Consider the following 23,911-nt stretch of genomic DNA (forward strand, 5'->3'; position numbering starts at 1 on the left):
TGGGTGCAAAATGGTAATTCACCTTGGTCTTAATTTGCATTTCCACAACTGCTAATGAGGTTGAACATCTTATATATTTATTTGCCACCTGTATTCCTTTGTTTCCCTGTGAAATGCCTGTTTTGTCTTTTGGGCATTTTTCTGTAAGTCTGTTTTTCTATTGATTTTTAAGAATTCTTTCGGGATACTAATCCTTCAGTGTTTATGATACTTATTTTCCCCCAATCTGCAGCTTTGGTTTTTTTCTTTCTCTGTGAAGTCTCAATGAGCAGAAATTCTTAATTTTAATATATTTCAATTTATTGATTTTTTTTTAGTGGTTAGCACTTTAAAAAATATAATTTGTTACAACAATAGTTTCCCATGCTGAGCTCATAATAGTCTTCTATATTTTCTTCTAAAAGTTTTTAAGTTTTAATTTTCATGTTTAAGTATTTATGTATGCTGAAGGTAGAAGTCTAATTTCATATCTTTTCATATGACTATTTCAGTCATGTCAGTCTTATTTATTGAACATCCACACTTTCCCCATGGATCTGCAATGCCACCTTGTGGTATGCTTAGTTTGCATGGATCTCTTTTTCTTTCTTTTTTTTTTTTTTTTTTTTATGTTTATTTACTTATTTTGATAGCAAGAGAGGGCAAGGGAGGGGCAGGGAGAGAGAGAATGCTAAGCAGACTCCGCACTGTCAGCACAGAGCCTGATGTGGAGTTCAGTCTCATAAACCATGAGACCATGAACCGAAATCCACTGAGCTCAACCCACTGAGCCACCTAGGTGTCCCACATGGATCTCTTTTTCATCATTCTGTTCTCCAGTTGATCTGTTGCCTATCCGTATAACTCATTCCATACTACCTTTAATTGCTATAGCATTATAATAAGTCTCCATATTTGGCATAGGACATGTATTCTTACCTTATTATTTTTTGGGAATGTCTTGGGTATTCTTGGACTTTCGCTTATCAGTGTAAATACCGGAATCATCTTGTTAAACTCCTTGAAAAATTCTGTAGGTATTTTGATTCTAATTGCTTTGGATTTATAGATCAGTTTGGAGAGAATTATATTGCTATGGTTTTGTGACTTAGTATAAATCATGAATATGATACATCTTCACTTAAGTCTTTAATGTTTTTGAAGACAGTCTTCAAATGTTCTGCATATGGGTCTTACATATCTTTTGTTAGATTTATTTCTGTTTTTTTTTTTGTTGTTGTTGTTGTTGCTTATCTTTAGTAAAGCAGTCACCTTGCAAACTTTCATTATTACTAACAGTGTCTCCAGATTGTTTTGAGTTTTTTAGGTAGACCATCACATCATCTGAGTTTTGTTCCTTTCCAGTCTTTTAGCTGTATATTTCTTTCTTGTGAAACTGCATTAGCCAGGACCTCTAATATAATACTGACAGAAAGCAGTGGTAGTGGGCATTCTTTTTCCTTTAGAGGGAATGTTACTTACATCTCACCATCATGAATTAATGCTTTTCAGTAGCCTTAAGTAAATAATAGAAGATGGGATTTCAGAAACAAATTTTGAAGTTTTGGTTTGACAAATGAATATTATTAACTTCAACTTTTTTAAATTGCAGATTTGCTGTTGCTGAGTCTGATTGTAATTTAGCAATTGCCTTGAATAGAAGTTACACCAAGGCTTATACAAGGCGAGGTGCTGCTCGATTTGCTTTGCAAAAGTTAGAGGATGCCAAAAAAGGTATTAATATTTTCATCTTATTATTATCTAAAACACTCTTTAATAGTTTAACAGATGCTATACAAAGAATACTAGGTAATCACAGTTACTACCCTCAGAGAGCTTTCTGTATTTGAAGAAATCTCATTTTTGCTACTTTGGGAAGGAATGCGTTATTTGCCACCAATCAGACTTTGGTTCAAATTCTTACTCCACTGTGTATTAGCTATGTGACCAAGGGGAAGGTTGTGGGTCCCCTATGATTTTCAGTTTTTCAGCCATAAAATAGGGATTAAAGCATCTTGTTGGATATCGTGAGGCAGAGAGGCACGGCACATAGAGTCCTTGACATGTTTTTCTTCATTTGTAAAGTCTAAGCCTTTTGTTACTCCATAAAATAAGTTTGTGTACTATAAATCATAAAATCTGAATAAAGTTGATAATCTAATAGGATTCTGCTGTTTCTGGTTTTAAGATGTACAACTTAATGATAGTAAGCGTCCTTCCTGGGGCTGGTGGAAGAGGGTGATTTGTCAAGGGATTCTGTTAGGATTTTGTTTGTCTTGGTGGAGAATGGAGATAGTCCAGTAACCTCCCGTTGGTTAGTATTTCTTGGTTCCTCGTAATTTTGCTGTAGGATGCATGCCTGTTTGTCACATGTAGCAAATGATTGTTCAATGGAATTTTTTAATATCTTGTCTTTCACATATTCTTTATCTTCAAATTTACTTAGATTATGAAAAAGTATTAGAACTAGAACCAAATAACTTTGAAGCAACGAATGAACTCAGGAAAATTAATCAGGTAAAACATAGTTATTTAAGTGCATTACTTAACGTTTATTTGATGAAGTAAAGGTTTTTGCATAGTCTTTGTACCATAGATTACTTAATATAGACTTTTTCTAATTTTAATTCTTTGTACTGTACAGTTTTACTAAACAAATTTGCAAGCTAGAGGAAGTAGAATAGTATTTCAGGATCCCTAGGAATCATCATTTAAAAAAGTCATCTGAGAGACACCTGACTGGCCCACTTGGTATAGAGTATAAGACTCTTGATTTTGGGGTTGTGAGTTTGAGCCTCACTGTTGGTGTAGAGATTACTTAAAATCTTCAAAAAAAATCACTGGAGGTTTTTCAACTCCTGCTGCTTTATTTTTTCCCAGATGACAATTATTTTTCTTTATCCCCATAATTTTTCTTTTTGGCTTGTGCTTTTATTTCTGTACTAAGTTTTTGCATATTTCTTTGATTTTGTTAGTTTTAAGTTGTTCTGTCTTTATAGTTTATATCTTAGCAAAAACAATACTAATTTTTTAACAGTAAGAAAATACTTAAAAAGTTTTTTGTCAAATTATACTGTACAGTTACATATTCCTTTCACTTTGCTGTTGAATCAGAGTTATAATTATTGTGCCATGCATTGAAACTTTGAGAAAAAAGTGACAATGATTGGGGAAGATCTGCTTTTAAATATTGCCATTACTTATAGCACATAAAATCTGTTGATAAGTATATCAACTGTCTTATAATTGTGAACTGTGTTATATATTTTTGTATTTTGTCTGAGGTCAAGTAATGACTATGAATATGAAGTTTGAGAAATTTGGTGATGTCTTGATTATCCGTTTATTTTTGAAAATAGTTTCTAGGATGGTGCCTGGCCTGTGTAGAATTTCAGTAAATATTTGTTGGATAAATAAATGAACAACTACCATTAGTGATTTTAATTGGAATAAGATGTGTATTAAATTTTTTATGTTTTTGTTTTGTTTTGTAATTTGAATTAGATTTTGAATTAGTAAAAGATATTATTTCAGTATTAATTTGAAATGTAGAAATTCTAATATATTTGAGTAATTTAGTATTTCACAGTGAAATATGTATGCATCTTGTATTACTTGTTTTATTTTAGTGGACTACTGTGTCTCCTAGGCTTTAGCATCCAAAGAAAATTCATGCCCAAAGGGAGCTGATACGATGATTAAGACAACTGAAGAAGAGAAAAAGCAAATTGAACAGCAACAGAATAAGCAGCAGGCCATTTCACAGAAAGATCTGGTAATCCAGAGGGATTTCAACATACATATGTTTTGTTGAATTTGCTCTTTGTTTCTTGTTCATCTGTTTCTGTCTTCTCTAATATTTAAATTCTTCAGTAGGAGTTGCAAATTACAAAATTTGCAAATTACAAAATTACAAATTACTAAAAACCTCTGGAGCTTATAATTCAAAACTTGAGTAATTGATGACTTGGTACATAATTAAAAAAAAAAAAACATAGTTTAGGGAGCAAATTACTCTGATTATTTTAACATATTTACATATAGATGTAAATTTAGCGTAGAAATAAGTTACAGTTCATTCTTACATATAATTTTTTTTCCACTAATTCACACTAGACTTTCTGATAAATTCGTTTAGAAATCGTGAGTTGAGATTTAATTTAATATATCTGTAGTTTTTCATGGACCCACAGAAGATTTTTAATAAATACTTATGGAATGATTATTGATTGTGATAAGCCTATAAATGAATGTTACAGGGTAATCTGGTATGCACATTCTAATATGGTTTAATTTATCCCGTGTTTAGACATGTTAATGTTACCAAAGAATGAACTGTACAATTTTGGTACTCTGTCCTTTCACAAAAATTACTTGGGTTATGAAATTCTATTGTGCAACCTTTGGTATAACTAGAGTATAATATTTGAGCCTATATTACAATGTGTTTTTAAATTTAAGCTTTAACATTTAATTAGTAGAATAATGGTTAATGCTGTAAAGTAGTATAGTAGTGTATGTTTCTTTTTAGTTCTGAAAAGAGAAGAATGCCATTACAAAAAACCACCTAAACTAACATTCTAAAGCATATATCATGGACTAGATTTTTAACATTAAAATATACTTTAATTACTGGTATAATATTGTTGAGTATTCTCATAGTGTTTACTTAAGATTTGAATTCAACTAACTTTTTGGCATTTTTTTTCGTTCTTATATTTCTCTCCAAAATGATAGGGGAATGGATATTTCAAAGAGGGGAAATACGAAAGGGCAATTGAATGCTACACTCGGGGGATAGCAGCAGATGGCACTAATGCCCTTCTTCCGGCTAACAGAGCAATGGCCTATCTGAAGATTCAGAAGTAAGTGTTGGATGTACTTAATGCTTTTCAGGGTGAAAATGAAATTTACCATAAATTGGCTTATTAGACAATTAAATAAAATATAATTTATTTACTCCTGAGCATTAAATTTATTTTTTGTTTTTTATTAAAAAAAATTTTTTTTAATGTTTATTTTTCACAGAGAGAGAGAGAGAGAGAGAGGGATAGAGCATGAGTGGGGGAGGAGCAGAGAGGGAGGGAGACACAGAATCAGAAGCAGCTGAGCATTAAATAGAGAGAGAGACTGAATATCAGTATGTATTCAGTAAATATTAGCTCTTGTTATTATTTTCCCACTATTTTTGTTTTTTTTAATGTTTGCTTATTTTTGAGAGAAACAGAGACAGCATGCGAGTGGGTTAGGGGCAGAGAGAGAGGGAGACACAGAATCCCAAGCAGGCTTCAGGCTCTGAGCTGTCAGCACAGAGCCCGACGCGGGGCTCGAATTCATGAGCTGTGAGATCATGACCTGAGCCAAAGTCGGATGCTAAACCGACTGAGCCACCCAGGCGCCCCTATTTTCCCACTTTTAATAGTCTGCCATTACACAATTTAACATTAATTGTTTCATGCATGTTATTCTGAATTAATGATTTAAAAATTATTAAAAAAAATCTTTTTAATGTTTATTGAGAGAGAGACAGCTTGAGTGGGGAGGGCAGGGAGAGAGGGAGACACAGGCTTCAGGTTCTGAGCTGTCAGTAACAGAGCCCGATGTAGGGCTCAAACTCATAAGCTGTGAGATCGTGACCTGAGCCGAAGTCGGACGCTTAACTGACTTGAGCCACCCAGGTGTCCCTAAAAATTATTTTAACCTCAGAACCTTTTGGGCACATTTTTATCTGGAAGTGTTTTATATATGCATATCCATACATCACAAAAGAGAATTGTTGCCATTGAGATAAGCTGATTGATTATATATATACAGCTAAAACTTGGTCCTATGGTACTAAACAACTGTTTGGGATGTACTCAGGGGTTCCAAGTTGGACAATCAGGATAATATCTGATGGCAGAAACTGTGTCTCATGGTTCTTTATATCTGTTGTAATAATATTTTATACACTAGTGACAGAATTTAAGAAAAAAACATGTAAATACTTAAAATAGGGATTCGTAAATTACCTTGGTGCCATGGACCCCTTTGGCTGCACGGGGAACCTTCTTCAGAATAGTATTTTTCCATGTATAATTATACATTTGAGAGTACAAAGGAAATCAATTTTATTGAAACAGTTTTTAAAAATTTGTGATACAGTGATATACATACCACAACAAAATGAGAAACTACATTTAAAACATAGGCGAATTCGGGGTGCTGGGGTGGCTCAGTTGGTGAAGCGTCTGACTTCTTGATCTCAGCTCAGGTCTTGATCTCAGGTCTGAGTTCAGGTTCTCTGCTGGGCATGGAGCCTGCTTTAAAAAAAATACAGGTAAATTTAAAGCTAAAAATTTTTTTTAAAGACATAATGTGAAACTTTAGGTTTGGGGTGATCTGTGACATCTTCTTCCACATACTGATGAACTGATAAGTGTGGATAGGAAATATCCAAAAAGGTGCACAGATGATTGTGTTCCCAGTGTGATAACACATGACCTTGCTCTTTGGCATCTGAATGACTGCTAGGGACAGAGTTGCCCGATAGTTGGCCAGTTAGGTCATAGGAGCATTTATAAACAGGGATTCTGTGATCACATACAAACAAACAGCAGGTTAAATTACTACTGTAATTCTGAAATAGTGGTGAGCATAAATAGTATTTTGAGATGTTTGTAACAGTTGTAATGTGATATGAAAATATCAATGATATTTTTTTTGCTACCATGGTTTATTGTCTGCAGTTATAATGGAAAGAGAAGCTAAATCCCATTTAAAGTAAGTAACTGAAAATAAGCATGTAATAATTTATCCATTCAGCTTTTCACATCTGTCAAAGGACCTCAGGTTAGGAACTCCTGTCATATAAGTAAATTTTGTTTATATATATCCTCATTTAAACTAACAGACAAACATGGGGTGCCTAGGTGGCTCAATCGATTAAGCATCTGACTTTGGTTCAGGTCATGATCTCGTGGTTTGTGGGTTCGAGTCCTGTGTTGGGCTCTGTGCTGACAGCTCGGAGCCTGGAGCCTGCTTCGGATTCTGTGTCTCCCTCTCTCTCTGCCCCTTGCCTGCTCGCTCTCTCTCTCTCTCTCTCTCTCTCTCTCTCTCAAGAATGAATAGATATTAAAAATTAAAAAAATAGACACAATTAGAGATATATTATTTTAGTGAGAGTGAATAATAGATTGAGAGGTGAAAAATAGGTTGAGTGTCCCAGTTTAGGTATAAAGGCACAAGAGTGGAAAAGTTCATGTAACTTCTGAAAGGGCAAGTGGTTCATATTATGACTGTTATGCAAGGTCCAGTGATAGAGATAAGGCTGGAGAGCCAGACAAGCCCTTGGCTTTGTGCTCTTTAAAGTACTGTACCCTGAAAAGTGAGGGGGCCATGCTCATGTCTTGAATGGGAGAATGACCTAATCAGCAAAGTAGAAAATATATTGGTAGAGGCATAGGGCACACACATTTGCACATATACAGACATACTCTTTCTTTCATTGAAAAGTGAATGAAAGGATTAAGGGATGTTTAAGTTCATTAGAAATTTTGTTTTGTTCTTAGGAGGTCTTGTTTCAAGGGTAGGATAGCAGTCATGTAGGCCTTGGGGAGAATGTAATCACAGGAGATTCTCCTGTTTTAGAATATTTTTATTATGAAATTTTTGCAGCTTTCATGAAAGTAATATAATAAACTTCATGTACCAAATCATCTAGTTTTAACAAGCCGTACTTTTTTTTGTTACATTTAGCTTTTTTCCCTCTGAATTATTGTAAAGCAAATCATAGGTATTATGACATCTAATCCCTAAAGGATTTTTTGCACATAACCACAATATCATTATCATGCCAAATAAATTTACAGTAATTCATTAATGTCATTTTGAAATATAGGAGGGTCTCAAGTTTTTGGTTTTTTTTTAAGGTCTCCTTAGCTTTTTGTTTTTATAGAGCACTATCCAGTCTGACTGAATTGATGGCTGGTTGCATGGTTGAGTAGAATTTATGAAAAGCGTTAGATGATATAAGGAGTCCTAAGTCCCACGGTCTTGTTTTCCTTAGGTGGTGTCTATTGTGGGCAAATATTCATGAAGTTGTATTTGAAAATCAGTGCCAGTTCTGATTGTTAGTGTAGTACTTATGTGTACTGCACGTAAAGTTAGAGGGGAGGTAGGCTGCCAGCAGTGGGATTCTTTCGTCTGCTCTGCTTGTGCTTTACCATCATTCTATTGCATCCTTCCAGCACACTTTTTTCTGGCTTTCTTTTAATCCGGTACCTTTTCCCTCCTTACCAGATGATCCCAAGTTTTGGTGAGAATGAAGAATAAAAAAGAAATGGTCTTCCTTCAAAGACAGATTTGGGAGTTTTTAGTTGAAATAATATGCCTGCTTTTTACATTAGAAACTCAAGTTTATGTGAAGTTTTTCTATAAGCTGCATTTTCCAGTTGGTAATTTTGTCGTGTTTAATAGATATGAAGAAGCTGAAAAAGACTGCACACAAGCTATTTTATTAGATGGCTCATACTCGAAAGCTTTTGCCAGGAGAGGAACGGCAAGAACATTTTTGGGAAAGTTAAATGATGCCAAACAAGGTACGACTGTTTTATGACAACTGTCACTCACTTGTCCTGATGAGACTGCCAAGTTACAGAAGCAGAGATTCATGTAGCTTTTCCAGGGTTCAAGAATACAGAACTTAGAGAAGTAAATTTTCTTTCACAGTTTAGATCATTCATAGTTTGCATATTTGGAGGAATATGGCTTCCGTAGTGGACCTGATTATCTTTTACTTTAATAGCATATAGTCTGATCTGGCTAACTGCCAGTGGAAATTAATGAATAATTTGAATTATCAGTGAAAAGGAAAAGGCAGAAAGAAAAGGGAAGGGGATCAGCTGTTCAGGGTTAGAGGATAATGTGGAATCTGGAGTGATTTTAGCTTTTTTCCCTAAAATTTATTCTTGGTACTAATTATTTTTTATTAGTAATTGGTACTTTTTTATTCTTGGTACTAATTATTTTATTTTTCCAGGATCTGTCAGATTTTAAGTATTCATTCTGTTAGTTTCTTTAAAGAACCAACTTGGTTTTATTGTGTGTGTTTTCTGTTTCATTTTATTTCTGCTCTTTCTTCAGCTTTGTTTAGGTTTAATTTGCGTGTTTTCTAATATTTTGACATCAGTACTTAGATTTTCAGCCACCTTTTCTCATATGTGCATTTAAATATGACAGTTTCTCTCTAAGCCTGGCTTTAGCTGTAGCTCATGCATTTAAAAAATGGTAGTAAAATATACATAACGTGAACAAAATTTACCATCTTAACCCTTTTTAAGTATACAGTTCAGTAGCATTAAGTACGTTCACACTGTTGTGCAGAGCATCACTACCAGACATCTTGAGAACTTTTGTATCATCTAATCCTGAAAATCTCTCCATTAAATAAGAACTTCTTGGCCCCCCCCGCCTTCCAGCCCTTGGTAACCACCATTCTACTTTCTACCTATGAATTTGACCATTCTACATACGTTATATAAGTCGAATCATGCAATATTTGTCATTTTGTGTCTGGCTTATTTCTTTTATTTTTTTAACGTTTATTTATTTTTTTTTCAACGTTTATTTATTTTTGGGACAGAGAGAGACAGAGCATGAACGGGGGAGGGGCAGAGAGAGAGGGAGACACAGAATCGGAAACAGGCTCCAGGCCCTGAGCCATCAGCCCAGAGCCCGACGCGGGGCTCGAACTCACGGACCGTGAGATCGTGACCTGGCTGAAGTCGGACGCTTAACCGACTGCGCCACCCAGGCGCCCCAACGTTTATTTATTTTTGAGACAGAGAGAGACAGAGCATGAACGGGGGAGGGTCAGAGAGAGAGGGAGTGTGTCTGGCTTATTTCACTTAGCATAATGTCTTCAAGGTTTAAGGCTGAACAATATTCCATTATATGGTCTCTTAGATTCTATCTTACATTTGCTGAGTGACCCTGTCATTCTTTAATAGTGTGTGTGAGCTTTGGTGAGTTAGATAACCTGTAGGTCTTATTTGTATCATCTGTAAAGTGGCGTTGTGATGAGGGTTACATGAGAATTCACATAAAGTAACTAGAATAGCACTTAGTAAATGCTTAGCTCTTACTGTTGCTCCCCTGTTTCTAGCATCCTGAGTAAAACTTCTTGAGATAAACATGGGTTATTAACTAAATGTATCATGTCTTGAACTCCATAAAGTATTTTCACTAATTTATTGTAGTTCTTAAAAATTCACTTTAGATTTTGAAACTGTTTTACTTCTGGAACCTGGGAATAAGCAAGCAGTAACTGAACTTTCCAAAATTAAAAAGGTAATGTGTTCTTTTCACCAAAATACGGTCTTATTTTCTGAAACAGAAACACATTATCTGTTAACATAAATAACTTGAGGATATTTTGATAGTCATGCTTACAAATTTATTTTCAAGGACTTAATTGAGAAAGGACACTGGGATGATGTTTTTCTCGATTCTGCACAAAGGCAAAATGTGATAAAACCTGTTGATAATCCATCTCATCTTGGGTCAACTGTAAGTGAAAAGCACTTTTCTTTCGGTTTTTTCCATTTTAAGTATCAGTGTTGTATTAATAAGAGTTGGAAACAAACTGTTGAATTAATAAACTCTGAAAAGAAATGTTGAAAGTTCTTAGGACCACTTTTAGAATCTTTAAAAAACGCTTCTTAGGATTATTGACATAATAAAACTGGAGAAAATTCAGCTATTTAGAATTCTGGTATAACTTTTTCAGTGACTTAATTTAGCGGTATATATTTAAATATTTCCATATGTTTTCTGATATTAAAGATATTTGAAGTCATTTTACATTTTATAATAATTAAATATTTTTAATTGCTAGTACCATTCTTGTTCGAGATTATGATTTTATTATAAGAGCTTTGCATCTTGTGTGGGGTTTGATCTAAAATCTGCACCTGAGTTCAACCACAACAGAAATAAGGTGAATGTGCTTTGCATGTCAACTCCTACTGTTCACATCCTCTGCAGGTGGAGGTGGTAGGTGCACTCCCCGGGGCCACCAAGATGTGGGAGGTAGAGGTGGCTTGTAGCGCATGAATGGTGATGGGGTGGGGGGGCATGGAGTAGGACGTGCAGGATGGTCCTGGTAAGGGAGGAAGTTCTGTTGCATCCATATTGACCTGCAGAACAGAAGTGAAAGCTATGTTGATGTGACAGAAGAACCAATACCAACAGCAGCTGAAACCCAAAAAAGCAGGTGTCAGCACCTGCCACCTTTCCAACCACCAGGTTGCAAGAGAGCAGCATCAGTGCCAGAAAACGCTACCCTTCCCACTGGGTGTCACCTACAGCTTGGGGGAATAGATGCCAGGAGGTTAAACGACTGTCACCACCCGTCACTGCCCATGTTTGCGAATGTAGAACAGCAAGGGGTCGCATCCTAGAGGATGAACACAAGTAATTACAGACTAATAAAGTAGCATTTCAGACAGGCATTTGCATCCCTCCCTCTCCGTGGCCACAGAAGGTTGTTATTTGTATATTGAGAAGAGAACGAATGGGAATAAAAAGCCCATACTCTGCACGTGGAATCATAGCCACTCCCATGGAAAAGTTCTGCCTGTCAGCCCTGACCTCCCTCTGTGTCCCTCCCAGACAAAGAAGTCTTCTCTGGAAGTTCTGTCAATGGCCTCAGACCTCTGGTTGGATAGGGATGTCTGGAGTCTTGCAGGGAAACTGAGAACGTGTTTTCTGAGAGGAGCGTGTTACTTATAAATGTCAACTAAGCTCAGCTATGTTTATGTTAATTTGTTAATTCTGATTTTTAAGTACACTGTGAGACACAATGATTATATTCTATGGAAAAAGACAAAAATTCTAAATGATAGGATCAACACAGATGTGTTTCAGCTTCTAGTATAAAACTCCCATGATGTATCACGAGGGGTGGTATCCATTCTAACAGTGACTCAGGACACAACAGAACGTGGTCATGTGAACGCAACTGAAGGACTTTGTGGGGAACTGGCCCTGGCAGTTTTAACTGATTTTCTTTCTTCATAACTTCCATTTCCAGTGGACATTTTCTAGCACAAATACGTGACTTCTGATAATTAAGCATATTTTTTTTTTTTTTAATTTTTTTTTCAACGTTTATTTATTTTTGGGACAGAGAGAGACAGAGCATGAACGGGGGAGGGGCAGAGAGAGAGGGAGACACAGAATCGGAAACAGGCTCCAGGCTCTGAGCCATCAGCCCAGAGCCCGACGCGGGGCTCGAACCCACGGACCGCGAGATCGTGACCTGGCTGAAGTCGGACGCTCAACCGACTGTGCCACCCAGGCGCCCCTAATTAAGCATATTTTTACCCAGGGTGCAACTGGAGGGATTCCGTGTAGCGCATCTGCCACCAGAGAAGGAGCAGTGATGAGTTAGTGATGATTTACCTAAGTCCATTCAAAATGGCACAAAGCACACAATGTAAAGTTGGAGGGATGAGGTTTCACATTTTCCAGTTGTGAGGATTACCGCAGACATTCTGAACAGGTTAATTGTCTCACTGGAGACAGGAAAGGAGGAAACAACAACGATCCCACATAGAGGAGTTCTTGGGAGTCAGCCAGGCCGTGAGACTTCAGTATGGAGTGTGGTGCCATCCTCATTGTTATTCCCAGAAATGCGCGGTAAAAGCCCTGAAGTCCTCAGCCTTTAAGTGCTTTTGGCTTCTGGAGGCACAACCAAGACAACAAGCTGAAAACAGAGAAGCCTGGAGGCTCCTGAGCTAAGAGTTTGGACTTTGAAAATAAGTAACGCAGCAGACACACCACACAACACACAAAACAGAGGTAAGGCCAGGAGAGGGTGCTGTCCAAAAAGATGAAGGTTTCCCGGAAGAGTCACAACTGAAAATGACCGCAGCGTTTCCCTTGTCCTCTGTACCCTTGGTAGAGACAGAGCTGCTGTTCCTCACGGGAGCAGCACCACCTTCTGGATCTGATAAAGGCCCTAGGGGGACTGGAGGCCTATTGTGATTTGCATAGATTGTGCAGAATTAAAACAACCCCCCATTTATTCCTTCACCATCTTAAACTCTCTACTCTTAGGTCCCTGATCAGAAGCAGAGAGTTTTTCACATGTTCAGGTGACCCCCAAGGATAAGGGGGAGACCTGTCCCTTTTACTTAGTGAAGACACCACAGGGCCCTGGTTCGGGTGTTTTCATAACTCATCAAACAACTGTGGACAGCCTGGGGCTCAGTCAGCTGGAAATAAAGTTAGAGGTGTGCCTCGTGGCTCGAAGAATCCAGCACATGGTCTTTGTACAATGCAGATTTGCACAAGTGGTATGTCCACCTTGCTGTAAACAGCCTCATTCTCTCTGAGAGACACCTGCTCCCAGCTCTGTGTGGGGAAATGACACAGCCCATCGCATGTATGTCCTGAGAAACCTGAGGATCGTTAAAATGTCCTCAGTCAGGTTTATTACCCTAACATTGCAAAGCCCTCAGTACTATACACCTTAAAAAAAAAAAAAAATCAGCACCTACGGCAAAACTGTAGTATATGCAAATCGTCCTTAAAAATATACCATTGCACATTGCTTTTGGTATACTGTAGTATTTTTCATTAAGTCCAACAAAGCCAGTTTTTTCCCCCTGCAATATTAGAAGGAATAGCTGGTGTGAATTTAGCAATTTGTTCTGTGCTTGATCTTTAAAGTTATTCATTTAGGGCAAATATATATATATATATATGTATGTATATATATATATGTATATATATGTATATATGATATGACTCTATGGTAATTTCTAACATTCACATATACAGAAGAGTACACAAGACAAATTAAGATTTAAAAAATAATTATAAAGTGAACACCCATGAAATCAGCTAGGTCAAAACTTGAAAGGTGTCAGCCCCCAAAATCTCCCCGTGTGCCCCTCACTGCTTGTGATTCTCTCCCTGCCTCCTGGAAGTAACTGTTACGCATGGCAGATACTTTGAGAGAAATAATTTTGTAAGGAAGTCAAAACAGATACTTTGTCTTCCTTTTACAAAGGAATAAAGGCAAAGAAAGTTTGTCAAGTTCATATTTCAGGTTAGTAACAGAATTTCTTAGTTTAATGCTTTTCCAGTGTTGTTTTTAATTCCACACCCAACATGGGACTTGAACTCAGAACCCTGAGATCAAGAGTCGCATGCTGTACTGACTGAGACAGCCAGGCGCCCCCTAGTGTTCTTACTGTGACTTTATTCTGAGACTGTACTTGTTCATATGCCAGGCATAAACCTAGTAGCTTTTATACATTGTATTCATTTTCATACATTATGTTAATGTGCTGCTATTCTGTTCTTTTCAGTAAAGGTGATCAGATGTTTAATTAAAAGTGGTTTAAACTTTTGCATCTTTGTAAGATGTTTTCACAAAAATTAATTCACAAGGTTTAAAAACTTTTGTCAGACTTCGTTGTCCATAATTATAAAAACATTGACATGTAGTAAACCAAATATCTGTGTATGTGATGTACCATGGCCAGTGTGCCCTGAGGAGCTTTTATATATTTGTTAGGTTCTCTTCTCCCTCACTTTAAAAATCAGTTTATGTTAATAGTTTGAAAACGCAACATGTATTTAAATCTTTTGTGGGAAGACCTCAAAACAAAACAAAACACCTCTATGAAATGAGACATCTGAGGTGAACCATTCTGTAAATGATCCCAGACAAAATCAGTATCCTAGCGGGGAAGGGAAAATTGCTGTTTATTTTTATAATAGGTCTCTATAGTAAAAAAGTGGGTGTTATTTAAAAAATCAAATTGCAGTTTGATGTAATGTTTTTAAGAGTTGATTTTAGTCCCCCTTCATAAACTTTGAAGTCTTGGGCCAGTTACCAAATCCCTGTGTGATCCTTACTTTTTCTCCTTGAGAATAACTCCCAGGTTAGTTTAGATCAAAGGAAATAATACCGATTAACGCTAAGGCAGTTTTAGGTGAGATGAATATTAATTTCCTTTTCAGGAACCCGATCACGGGAAAAGTGGTCAGGAAAGAGAGGAAAGCCCAGGACGTGGAGAGAGTCCTAGGATGATTTTAGTCAAGTGAGAGCCTAGGCCAGGGAAGTCTCTGTTTCAAGGGCTGACAGCCTGAGAGCACTTTTGGCAAATCTCCAGAGAGAATGTAGAAGAGCAGTGATGTAGATTATCTGGGACCTGGGGCTCCCTAATGGGTGGTAGTAAATGAAGCGTTTCCTGATCTCATAGCCTCTGCTGAAATACTTTATTTTCATTTCTCTGTTTTCCTGTAGCAAAACTTCACCTTTCTACCTGGTACTTCCCATCTCTTTCTCCCTTTCTGTTTATTATTTTTCTCTTCCTTTTCTTGAAATGGCCATATTCATATAGAGCTAAGTAAAATGTCATGCATCTAAATTTAATTAAAAAAAATGGTTAATTGAAGCTTTCATATATTCTTACATCTTTCTGTAGTGATATCTTTTGTGTTTGACTCCTGTTAACCAGCATACTGTCATTCCCCCTGCCCCCCTAACCATCAGTAGCCCTCAGCAGCTCCCAGTGGGAGCTGCCTACACTTAATAGAGACCACCGATTAGGAAATTTTAAAATTGGGATCATGTTGACACATCTGTTGTCCGTGAAAGGATTTGGCTTTAAATGGGACTGTATTGATTTAGTTCAATGATTATTGCCTGTCAGAAATGACAGTTTATTTTGCAGCACTAACACATGCCCATTCTTGGTTAATATCGTCATAGAAAACTGTTGCTGTTGATTTTTCTCAGCAAAGCGAAGGCCTTAGCTTAACGTAATTGCACTTTAAATAGAACTGCTACTGTGATTCTGTTAACAAATTTGCTAATGGCTTTTAAAAGTTTTATTCATCCAGTAACATTTGGTTGTTAACTGTTAGTCTTAGCTGTGTTAATAGAATGTCTGCATTTAACATTGAGTTTGTATGTCATTGAGTTCAGTACATGTGTCAAAAAAGTTTTTTTTTTTTTTTTAATCTTTGTTTATTTTTGACAGAGAGACAGAGCATGAGCAGGGGAGGGGCAGAGAGAGAGGGAGACACCGAATCCAAAGCAGGCTCCAGGCTCTGAGCTGTCAGCCCAGAGCCTGACACAGGGCTTGAACTCACAAACCATGAGATCATGACCTGAGCCGAAGTTGGATGCTCAACCAACCGACTGAGCCACCCAGGCGCCCCCCAAAAGTTTTTATATCTACAACATTTTGATTTAAAGTTCAACCATACAGTTGGAACGAACACTTAGATTATATTGAAGAAAAATTTTTTATTACTAACAGAGTATTATATGTAAACTTAAGAAGAAATTGAACGTGTTTGACACAGTGACTGAAAGAGTGAACCCTATTTATTTTATTAAATTAAAAACTATATGGTCAAGTCTGACCAACTTCGTGAATATATTTGGCAGATCTTTAATCCTTTGCTGGTTTTATCCAGCTGCTACATATTAGAAAATTGACTTCGATTTTAATGTTAGTCTGTTTCATACAGAATACTAATTAACTGCCTGACCTTTTTCTGCGTGTCTTCAGTTAGCCCACTGTAGGTTTGGCTATCATTTTTCTTGGCTTTGTTGCCTGTAGGATGAAGTCCAAACTCCTTGACATGACGCATAATTCCTTTATAAACTGCCTTTAAGGAGCCTTTCAGGCTTTGTCCATACCACCACTCCTCCCCTTGCACCAGCCCCATTGGACTTCTCATATTTCCACTGACCATGCAGTGCCCTTCCACATTGCCGTTCATGTGTCCTTTTTCTGTGAAGCCTCCCTTGTTCTCTTAGCATTTTGTACTTCACCTTTTATAGCATGCATCCCATTGTCTTGTAATTATGTATAGGAGCATCTCTTCTTTCTCCCATTTAGACTTCCATATGGTAGGGACTGTGTATCTTTTTAGTCTTTATATTCTCAGAGTATGACTCCTGTTGTGTGTCTAACCATCAAATTGAATTTACTTACAACTGTTAGTCTGGGAAATTAAAATCCAAGTACATTCTCCAAATACGTAGCCGGTATCAGCTGTAAGAACACTGCAACCTTTTAATTTGTGATCCTAAAATAGAAAACCCTAATACGTTGATTTAAAGAATTGATTTTAATTGTTTTAGAAACCACTCAAGAAGGTTATTATTGAAGAAACTGGTAATTTGATACAGACTATTGATGTGCCAGATACTGCTGCTAATAACATTACTCTGGCAAATGGGATAGCAAGTGCAGGCGCTACAAGTAAGAAAAATTCAAGCCAAGATGACCTTTTGCCCACAAGTGATATTCCAAAAGCAAAAGTACTGAAAATAGAAGAAATCAGTGATACTTCAGCCCGGCCGTGAGTAGAAGAAATACTCTTATTTTATACTCATCTGGAATGGTTATAATTCACTAGAAAGTTGATATTACTGATGAGACTTCTGGTTTGTGCTCATCACCAAAATTCTTTGAACTGCCCAACTTCACATTCTAGTTTTTCTTTTTCATTTGTACTTAACTGTAAGAGAGGTTTCGTTTAAGGTGTGATCGCTATTCCTATACCATAGTGGGAGAGTTAGAAATAAAGTATCTTGAGCAAATTGATTCTGTGCATTTTTGTTCTAGAACTTCAGTGTATGTATTTCACTTTTTAATTTAGAAAAATCTTTAGTTTCTTTTTTTTACATTTTTTTTTATGTTTTTAATTTATTTTTGGGACAGAGAGAGACAGAGCATGAATGGGGGAGGGGCAGAGAGAGAGGGAGACACAGAATCGGAAACAGGCTCCAGGCTCCAAGCCATCAGCCCAGAGCCTGACGCGGGGCTCGAACTCACGGACCGCGAGATCGTGACCTGGCTGAAGTCGGACGCTTAACCGACTGCGCCACCCAGGCGCCCCTAGTTTCTTTTTTATGAAAATTTTTAATGTTTATTTTTGAGAGCGAGAGAGAGAGTGAGAGTGCGCACAAGTGGGGGAGGGGCAGAGAGAGGGAGACACAGAGTATGAAGCAGGTTCCAGGCTCTGAGCTGTCAGCACAGAGCCTGATATGAGGCTCGAATTCACGAACTGTGAGATCATGACCTGAGCCGAAGTCGGACACTTAACTGACTGAGCCACCCGGGCACTCCTAAAAATCTTTAATTTTTTAAAAGGAAGCTTCATAAAAAGTGTAGAATTTAGTCATCGTTATTCTAGTCATTAATGCATAAGATTATTTGTGGGCTCCTTAAATTATGCTTGGAATTTTAAAATAGTCATATGTATGCTTAATGGTAAGAACATAAAAGATATAGATTAATTAGGTTTATTTTGGGATGTTGAAGCTTTATTCATCCATTTTTGTATTGCCACTCAGCAATCCTATTAAAAGTTTTTTTTTTAATGTTGAATTTCAGTGGTTTTATTTAAAGTGATAGTGATAAGTGATTTGAGGAAAACACTAAGTAGGCAGATATTTTTTTTAAAGGAGGAAGCACTTAGTGTCTTGGAGTATCTTTCTTGACACGTGCTAATTCAGATTTCGGAAAGGCTGAGTTGTGAGTGTATGTGATGTAGTAATGTTGTATATAGAAATGGTGCGCTTTAAAAGGTGACCATGTTATATTATATTAGCCCTATAGGTGAGAATAGTTGTTATATAGCCAGTATGTGAAAATTTGCAAAAGTATAATCTGTCTTACCAAAAATACAGATATGGACAGCTAAAAGAATTTGCTATGTGCAGAATATAAATAGTTACAATAATACATTAGTAAAGTCAGAAATTAAAAAATCTCTGTTGATGTCTCCTTATATAAGCTTTGACGATTTGTGGTTCTTTTCTAATTGTTTGATGCCTCTGAAATATTTCAGACCCCAAGTCAACCTGAAACAGGATATGTGTCAGTCTTTGAGTGAGAAGACTTCTATACAGATAGACAGAGCACCTGCTCAGTTTATCACTACTGTTCTTCCTCCTGTTCCTGCAAACTCGTTTCAGCTTGAATCTGATTTCAGACAACTTAAAAATTCCCCAGATCTGTTGTATCGGTATGTGAAGGTAAGAAAGAGGAAGCTAGCAGTTCTAGTTAAGTGAAAGGTCAGAGCTGCTTTTGTCACTATATAATAAGAGTACTGTATTTGCTCTTGTATAAGAGGGTTGTAGAGCACTTGCTGAATGCATATATTACCCTGGCCAGACTATTTTAAATATTTGCAACCAGGAAGCCTTTGGAAATAGGTTCTGTGTTAAATTCTGTGGTCTAAAATAACTTAATCTAATTTGAAAAACCATAACCTAAACTTAATTCTTCATTCTTCTTTAACTTCTTTAAGAAGTTAAAATACATTGAGTGCCTTCCATGTGCCCCAAGCAACTGCTTGCAATATTTAGGCAGTCATTCTCCCGAAAATGAGCTCTTATTTGCTCCCAGAAAAAGAACAAATCTTATGAAATTGACCAAACAATGGATTTTAGCATTGTCTTTCTCAAGTGTGATTACAGTAATAATCCCTTGCAATTTTCCAGAACGCAATTACTTCTAAATACATTGTCTCATGTAATTCTATTTTTTAAACTGTCTGGTTATTTTTATTGCTCCTTGAGAGCACTCTCAAGTTTCCTGTCTCTCCTAAGGGGGTGTACATCTCCATCTCTCTGTTCATGAGATTTTTTTCTGCCTTGAGCAGAGTGATTATCTTACAGCTCCTCTAACTTTTGTTCTATCACAGTTACATTTCACTGTGACCTCATTATTACTCAGTAAGGACTAATGCATAATAGTTATTCTTTACCATATTCACCTAAGCAATTGTTATATACATAATTTGTGATATGTGAATGTTGCCATAATGTAGTTTTCTAACTCTTTATATCTCTTCCAAGAAAATTGAACCATCCATGTATCCTAAGTTGTTTCAGAAGAATCTAGATCCAGATGTATTCAACCAAATCATTAAAATTCTGCATGACTTTTACATTGAGTAAGTTGAATTTTTTTTCCCTTATACCTGTGTATTGTAATGTTACGCTGTTTCTAGTGATTTGGGAAAGTCATTCTCTTGGATTTCATTATTACTACCTTCTGTATAACTAAATCAGCTTTCTAGTAAATTTCAGCATTACAGAAGTTGTAAAAAGGTGACAAATGCAAGCAATAAAAAGAGAAATGACTAGGTAGGAGGAAAAAGGACTTAAAATTTTTTTTTTTAATTTTTTTTTTAGCGTTTATTTGTTTCTGAGAGACAGAGAGAGACAGAGCATGAGCACGGGAGGGGCAGAGAGAGGAGGAGACAGAATCTGAAGCATGAAGCATGCTCCAGGCTCTGAGCTGTCAGCACAGAGCCTGATGTGGGGCTCGAACTCACAAACCGTGAGATCATGACCTGAGTCGAAGTCGGACGCTTAACTGCCTGAGCCACCCAGGCGCCCCTTAAAAAAACTTTTTTTAAAGAAAGGAAGGTGTAGAAGTGACAGATGTGATAGCAAGTTAATAAAGTCTGTGCTAAGCTTCACATTTAGGAATATTGTAATTTCTTCAGTTGACGATAAATCTCTTCCTTTGGGCACTTAAAATATAGACTGTATCCAGGGAGAAAGATAAATGGAGGTCTTATTTCTATATAATTAGAAATACTGTGTTAGAAAAAAACAGAATTAAATGAGCTACTTTTAATCATTTGTTTTATATTTGGATTATTTCAGGAAAGAAGAGCCATCACTCATCTTTGAAATCTTACAGAGACTTTCTGAACTAAAAAGGTTTGATATGGCAGTGATGTTTATGTCAGAACCTGAGAAAAAAAGTAAGTTCTGTGAAGAAAGCTTTTCCAGATCTCTTTATTCTGACATGTTCCTTTATGTTTTCAACAAACAATAGGGAACATGTATTGAATATTTACTATGTATAAGGCACATACATTTAAATTTAATCACAATTAAGTTAAATTGAATTAAGTGAAATAAAATCTTTTAATCCTGACAACAGCATTATGAGTTGTAGGTGTGATTATCAGTTCCCTTTTACAAAGGTGGAAACTGAGGCATAGAGAGGTAAGGAACTTGACCAAAGTCACGTAGGTAGGAAGTCAGACCCAGGATTCAACGTTAGGCAGTCTGGCTTTATAGTCTGGACTCTTCTTGAAAATGCATCAGAGCATAACGGTGGAGAGCCTGCTGTCGTGGACCACGTAAAGGGTACCTACCACAGGAGCAAGTAACTGGGCATGAGTGCAAGGAGGTGGGACTCCTACAATGAGAGTAATTTTCTTGTGTTTGATTTCAGCTGAATCCTCAAAGAAGTACAGGAGTTGATTAATGAAGAGGGTGGGGAAGAGTTTTGACCCAGGGAGTGACGTATGCAGAAGTTCTGAGGCAGGAGAGAGCAGACTGAATTCAGAAACTAAAACAGTACAGTGCAGCTGGATTATGGGGGGGAAATTGGCAGGTGATGAGCCTGCAGAATTGTATTCCTTATTTATTTCTACATCTTGGTCTTTACCATGAGGTGTCAGCTTAGGGAAACCTGACTAAAATCGAACTGTGCGGGAACTTCAATTACTTAGAGTTTGGGACTTAAGTTTTAGGAAAAAGAGAAAGGTATTAGAATACAAGAGTAGCGGTTGTTTAGTTTTAAAAATAGCAAAAACTGTGTACCATTTTCATATACCTCCTGGACTAAACGTACTTTGGGCTCCTTTTCTTGTTTATGTTTCTCGCAGCAACATTGAGTCTGAATCACTAAGAAAAATACATTTTACATTGTACTTAGAGAAGTGGACATGTAATTTTACATGAACTTTTTGGGTAGAGTTTAAAAAGTAAAAGACGTTTCTGTTTTAAGTCAAAAATAGCCCCTGAAATTCCCTAAAAAATACTGGCTTCTCTTAATTACTGTTCTAATCTTTTGTACTACTTTTTTTCCTGCTCCACTATACTGACTTTATATCTTTAGATATATCAAGCTAGTAAACTTATTTTGGCCTTCGGCGCTCTGCGTTTGGCCGTTGCCTCAGCCTAGAATGTCTTCCCCTTGCCTACTTCTTCACTTCATTCAGTTTTCACCTGAGAGTTGCCACCTCAGAAGCACCTTTCCTCAATAGACCTACTCAGAATAACTGCTCCCCTGCCCTCCCTCATCACCTCTGGCTTCTTAACCCTGCTTCACTTTTCTTCATAGCATGTAACTAGCTGAAAATATTTCCTGTATTTGTTTATTATTTTTCTCTCCCTGTTAGAATGAAAGCTCCCTGAGAACAGGATCTTTGTGTACCTTGTTCTCTAGGCCTCAGGGCTTAGAACCGTGCTTAGTGCATAACAGCCTGTCAGTATAGATGCATTGAATAAAGGAGCTTCTTGCTACTGTCATGTGGGAAGTTCAAGTGTATTCAAAGAATGGGAGTTGGGGGCGCCTGGGTGGGTGGCGCAGTCGGTTAAGCGTCCGACTTCGGCTCAGGTCACGATCTCGCGGTCCGTGAGTTCGAGCCCCGCGTTGGGCTCTGGGCCGACAGCTCAGAGCCTGGAGCCCGTTTCAGATTCTGTGTCTCCCTCTCTCTCTGCCCCTCCCCTGTTCATGCTCTGTCTCTCTCTGTCTCAAAAATAAATAAACGTTAAAAAAAAAAAATTAAAAAAAAAAAAAAAAAGAATGGGAGTTGGTTCCTTAGACTGGCCTACCAACAGTACTGTCTTGGTTGGGTCACCATTGCCAGCCAAGTTAAACAGGGGAGCACCTGGAAGGGCTCCTGGCATGTAACTAAGCATTTAATTAATATTTAGCTGTTGTTATCTGTTGTATCATTAACAACCAGTAGCTGGTTTTAATGTTGAGAAATATATGAACTATAACGGAGTTTTCCAGTGTTGAATGTGGGCCATTCAGTGGTATGAAAGGTGATTTTATATGATTTATAGGCAAATTCTGTTTTATTTTTTTAAGTTTATTTTTTTATTTTGAGAGCGAGAGAGCACACAAGCAGGGGAGGGGCAGAGAGAGAGAGAGGGAAAGAGAATCCCAAGCAGTCTCCATAGTGTCAGCACAGAGCCTGACTTGGGGCTAGAACCCACAAACCATGAGATCATGGCCTGAGCTGAGATCAAGAGTTAGACGCTTAACAGACTGAGCCACCCAATCGCCCTGTTTTAACTTTTAAGGGTTACATATTTTATTAGATATTATAAAAATGTATCACTAACATGATTTTGTGATGTTATTAGGAAGTTTTAATTTACAGTAGTGATACAGAATTTTCTTTTAAAATAAAATGTTTTCAGTTTGAAAAAGTTAATTGAAATATTAAGAAACTAAAAGTATACTTGTTACACAGGCAAAAGTGTTTAAGGTAGTACAGAATCAGTTAAGTTTAATCTGCAAGTTTAATGTTATTGAGAAAGTAGGGGAATTTTTTTACAGAATATTCTGGTAAGAAATGTCATTAGTTTCCTGTGTTTTTTTCTCAGATAACCTTTTTAAATATCTGAATTAGAATTTATAAATAATCCTAATGATTATTGCTTTAAAATATGAAGAGTTTTACTTGGCAAATCAGGTTATTGCCTTTAGTTTTTGTTTCACTTAGTTTTTAAAAAATGGAGATTAAAATGATTCTTTTCTCTTTTTTTCAGTTGCACATGTGTTGTTCAATCACATAGACAAATCAGGATTGAAGGATAAGTCTGTTGAAGAACTTAAGAAAAGATATGGTAGCTGATTTCCATTGTTTACTGAAATTATTGTCTTTGACTTTCATATGAAATTTTTTTTTACTGAAAATAAAGTATTTTGCTTTTTAAGAAAATGAAATCATACAGGAAAGGACTATCTGTAGACGTAAGTTAATTATACAGTGAACTGTGACTTAAGTAATTAGAAATGTCCTCAAGTGATCTATTTATAAGTCATTTTCCAGAAATAAAAATATAATGTGTACTTATGAA

General features: G+C 36.7%; 1 protein-coding gene across 1 annotated transcript in view; it reads left to right on the top strand.

Annotated features, from left to right (window-relative positions):
- RPAP3 (RNA polymerase II associated protein 3) overlaps positions 1-23,911 on the top strand; it is a 40,781-nt gene extending 16,870 nt beyond the window's left edge. Inside the window, exons 6-17 of the mRNA XM_086713582.1 lie at positions 1,592-1,713; positions 2,426-2,496; positions 3,629-3,754; positions 4,717-4,844; positions 8,437-8,558; positions 10,238-10,308; positions 10,426-10,527; positions 17,138-17,358; positions 18,853-19,039; positions 19,865-19,962; positions 20,684-20,784; positions 23,600-23,911. Of these exons, the coding sequence (XP_086569708.1) occupies positions 1,592-1,713; positions 2,426-2,496; positions 3,629-3,754; positions 4,717-4,844; positions 8,437-8,558; positions 10,238-10,308; positions 10,426-10,527; positions 17,138-17,358; positions 18,853-19,039; positions 19,865-19,962; positions 20,684-20,784; positions 23,600-23,685 (1,435 nt within the window). The 3' untranslated portion in view covers positions 23,686-23,911. The remainder of the gene's footprint in view (positions 1-1,591; positions 1,714-2,425; positions 2,497-3,628; positions 3,755-4,716; positions 4,845-8,436; positions 8,559-10,237; positions 10,309-10,425; positions 10,528-17,137; positions 17,359-18,852; positions 19,040-19,864; positions 19,963-20,683; positions 20,785-23,599) is intronic.

Source organism: Puma concolor, chromosome B4 (genome assembly GCF_028749965.1).
Source record: "Puma concolor isolate L17-30 chromosome B4, mPumCon1.1.hap2, whole genome shotgun sequence".
NCBI lineage: Eukaryota > Metazoa > Chordata > Mammalia > Carnivora > Felidae > Puma > Puma concolor.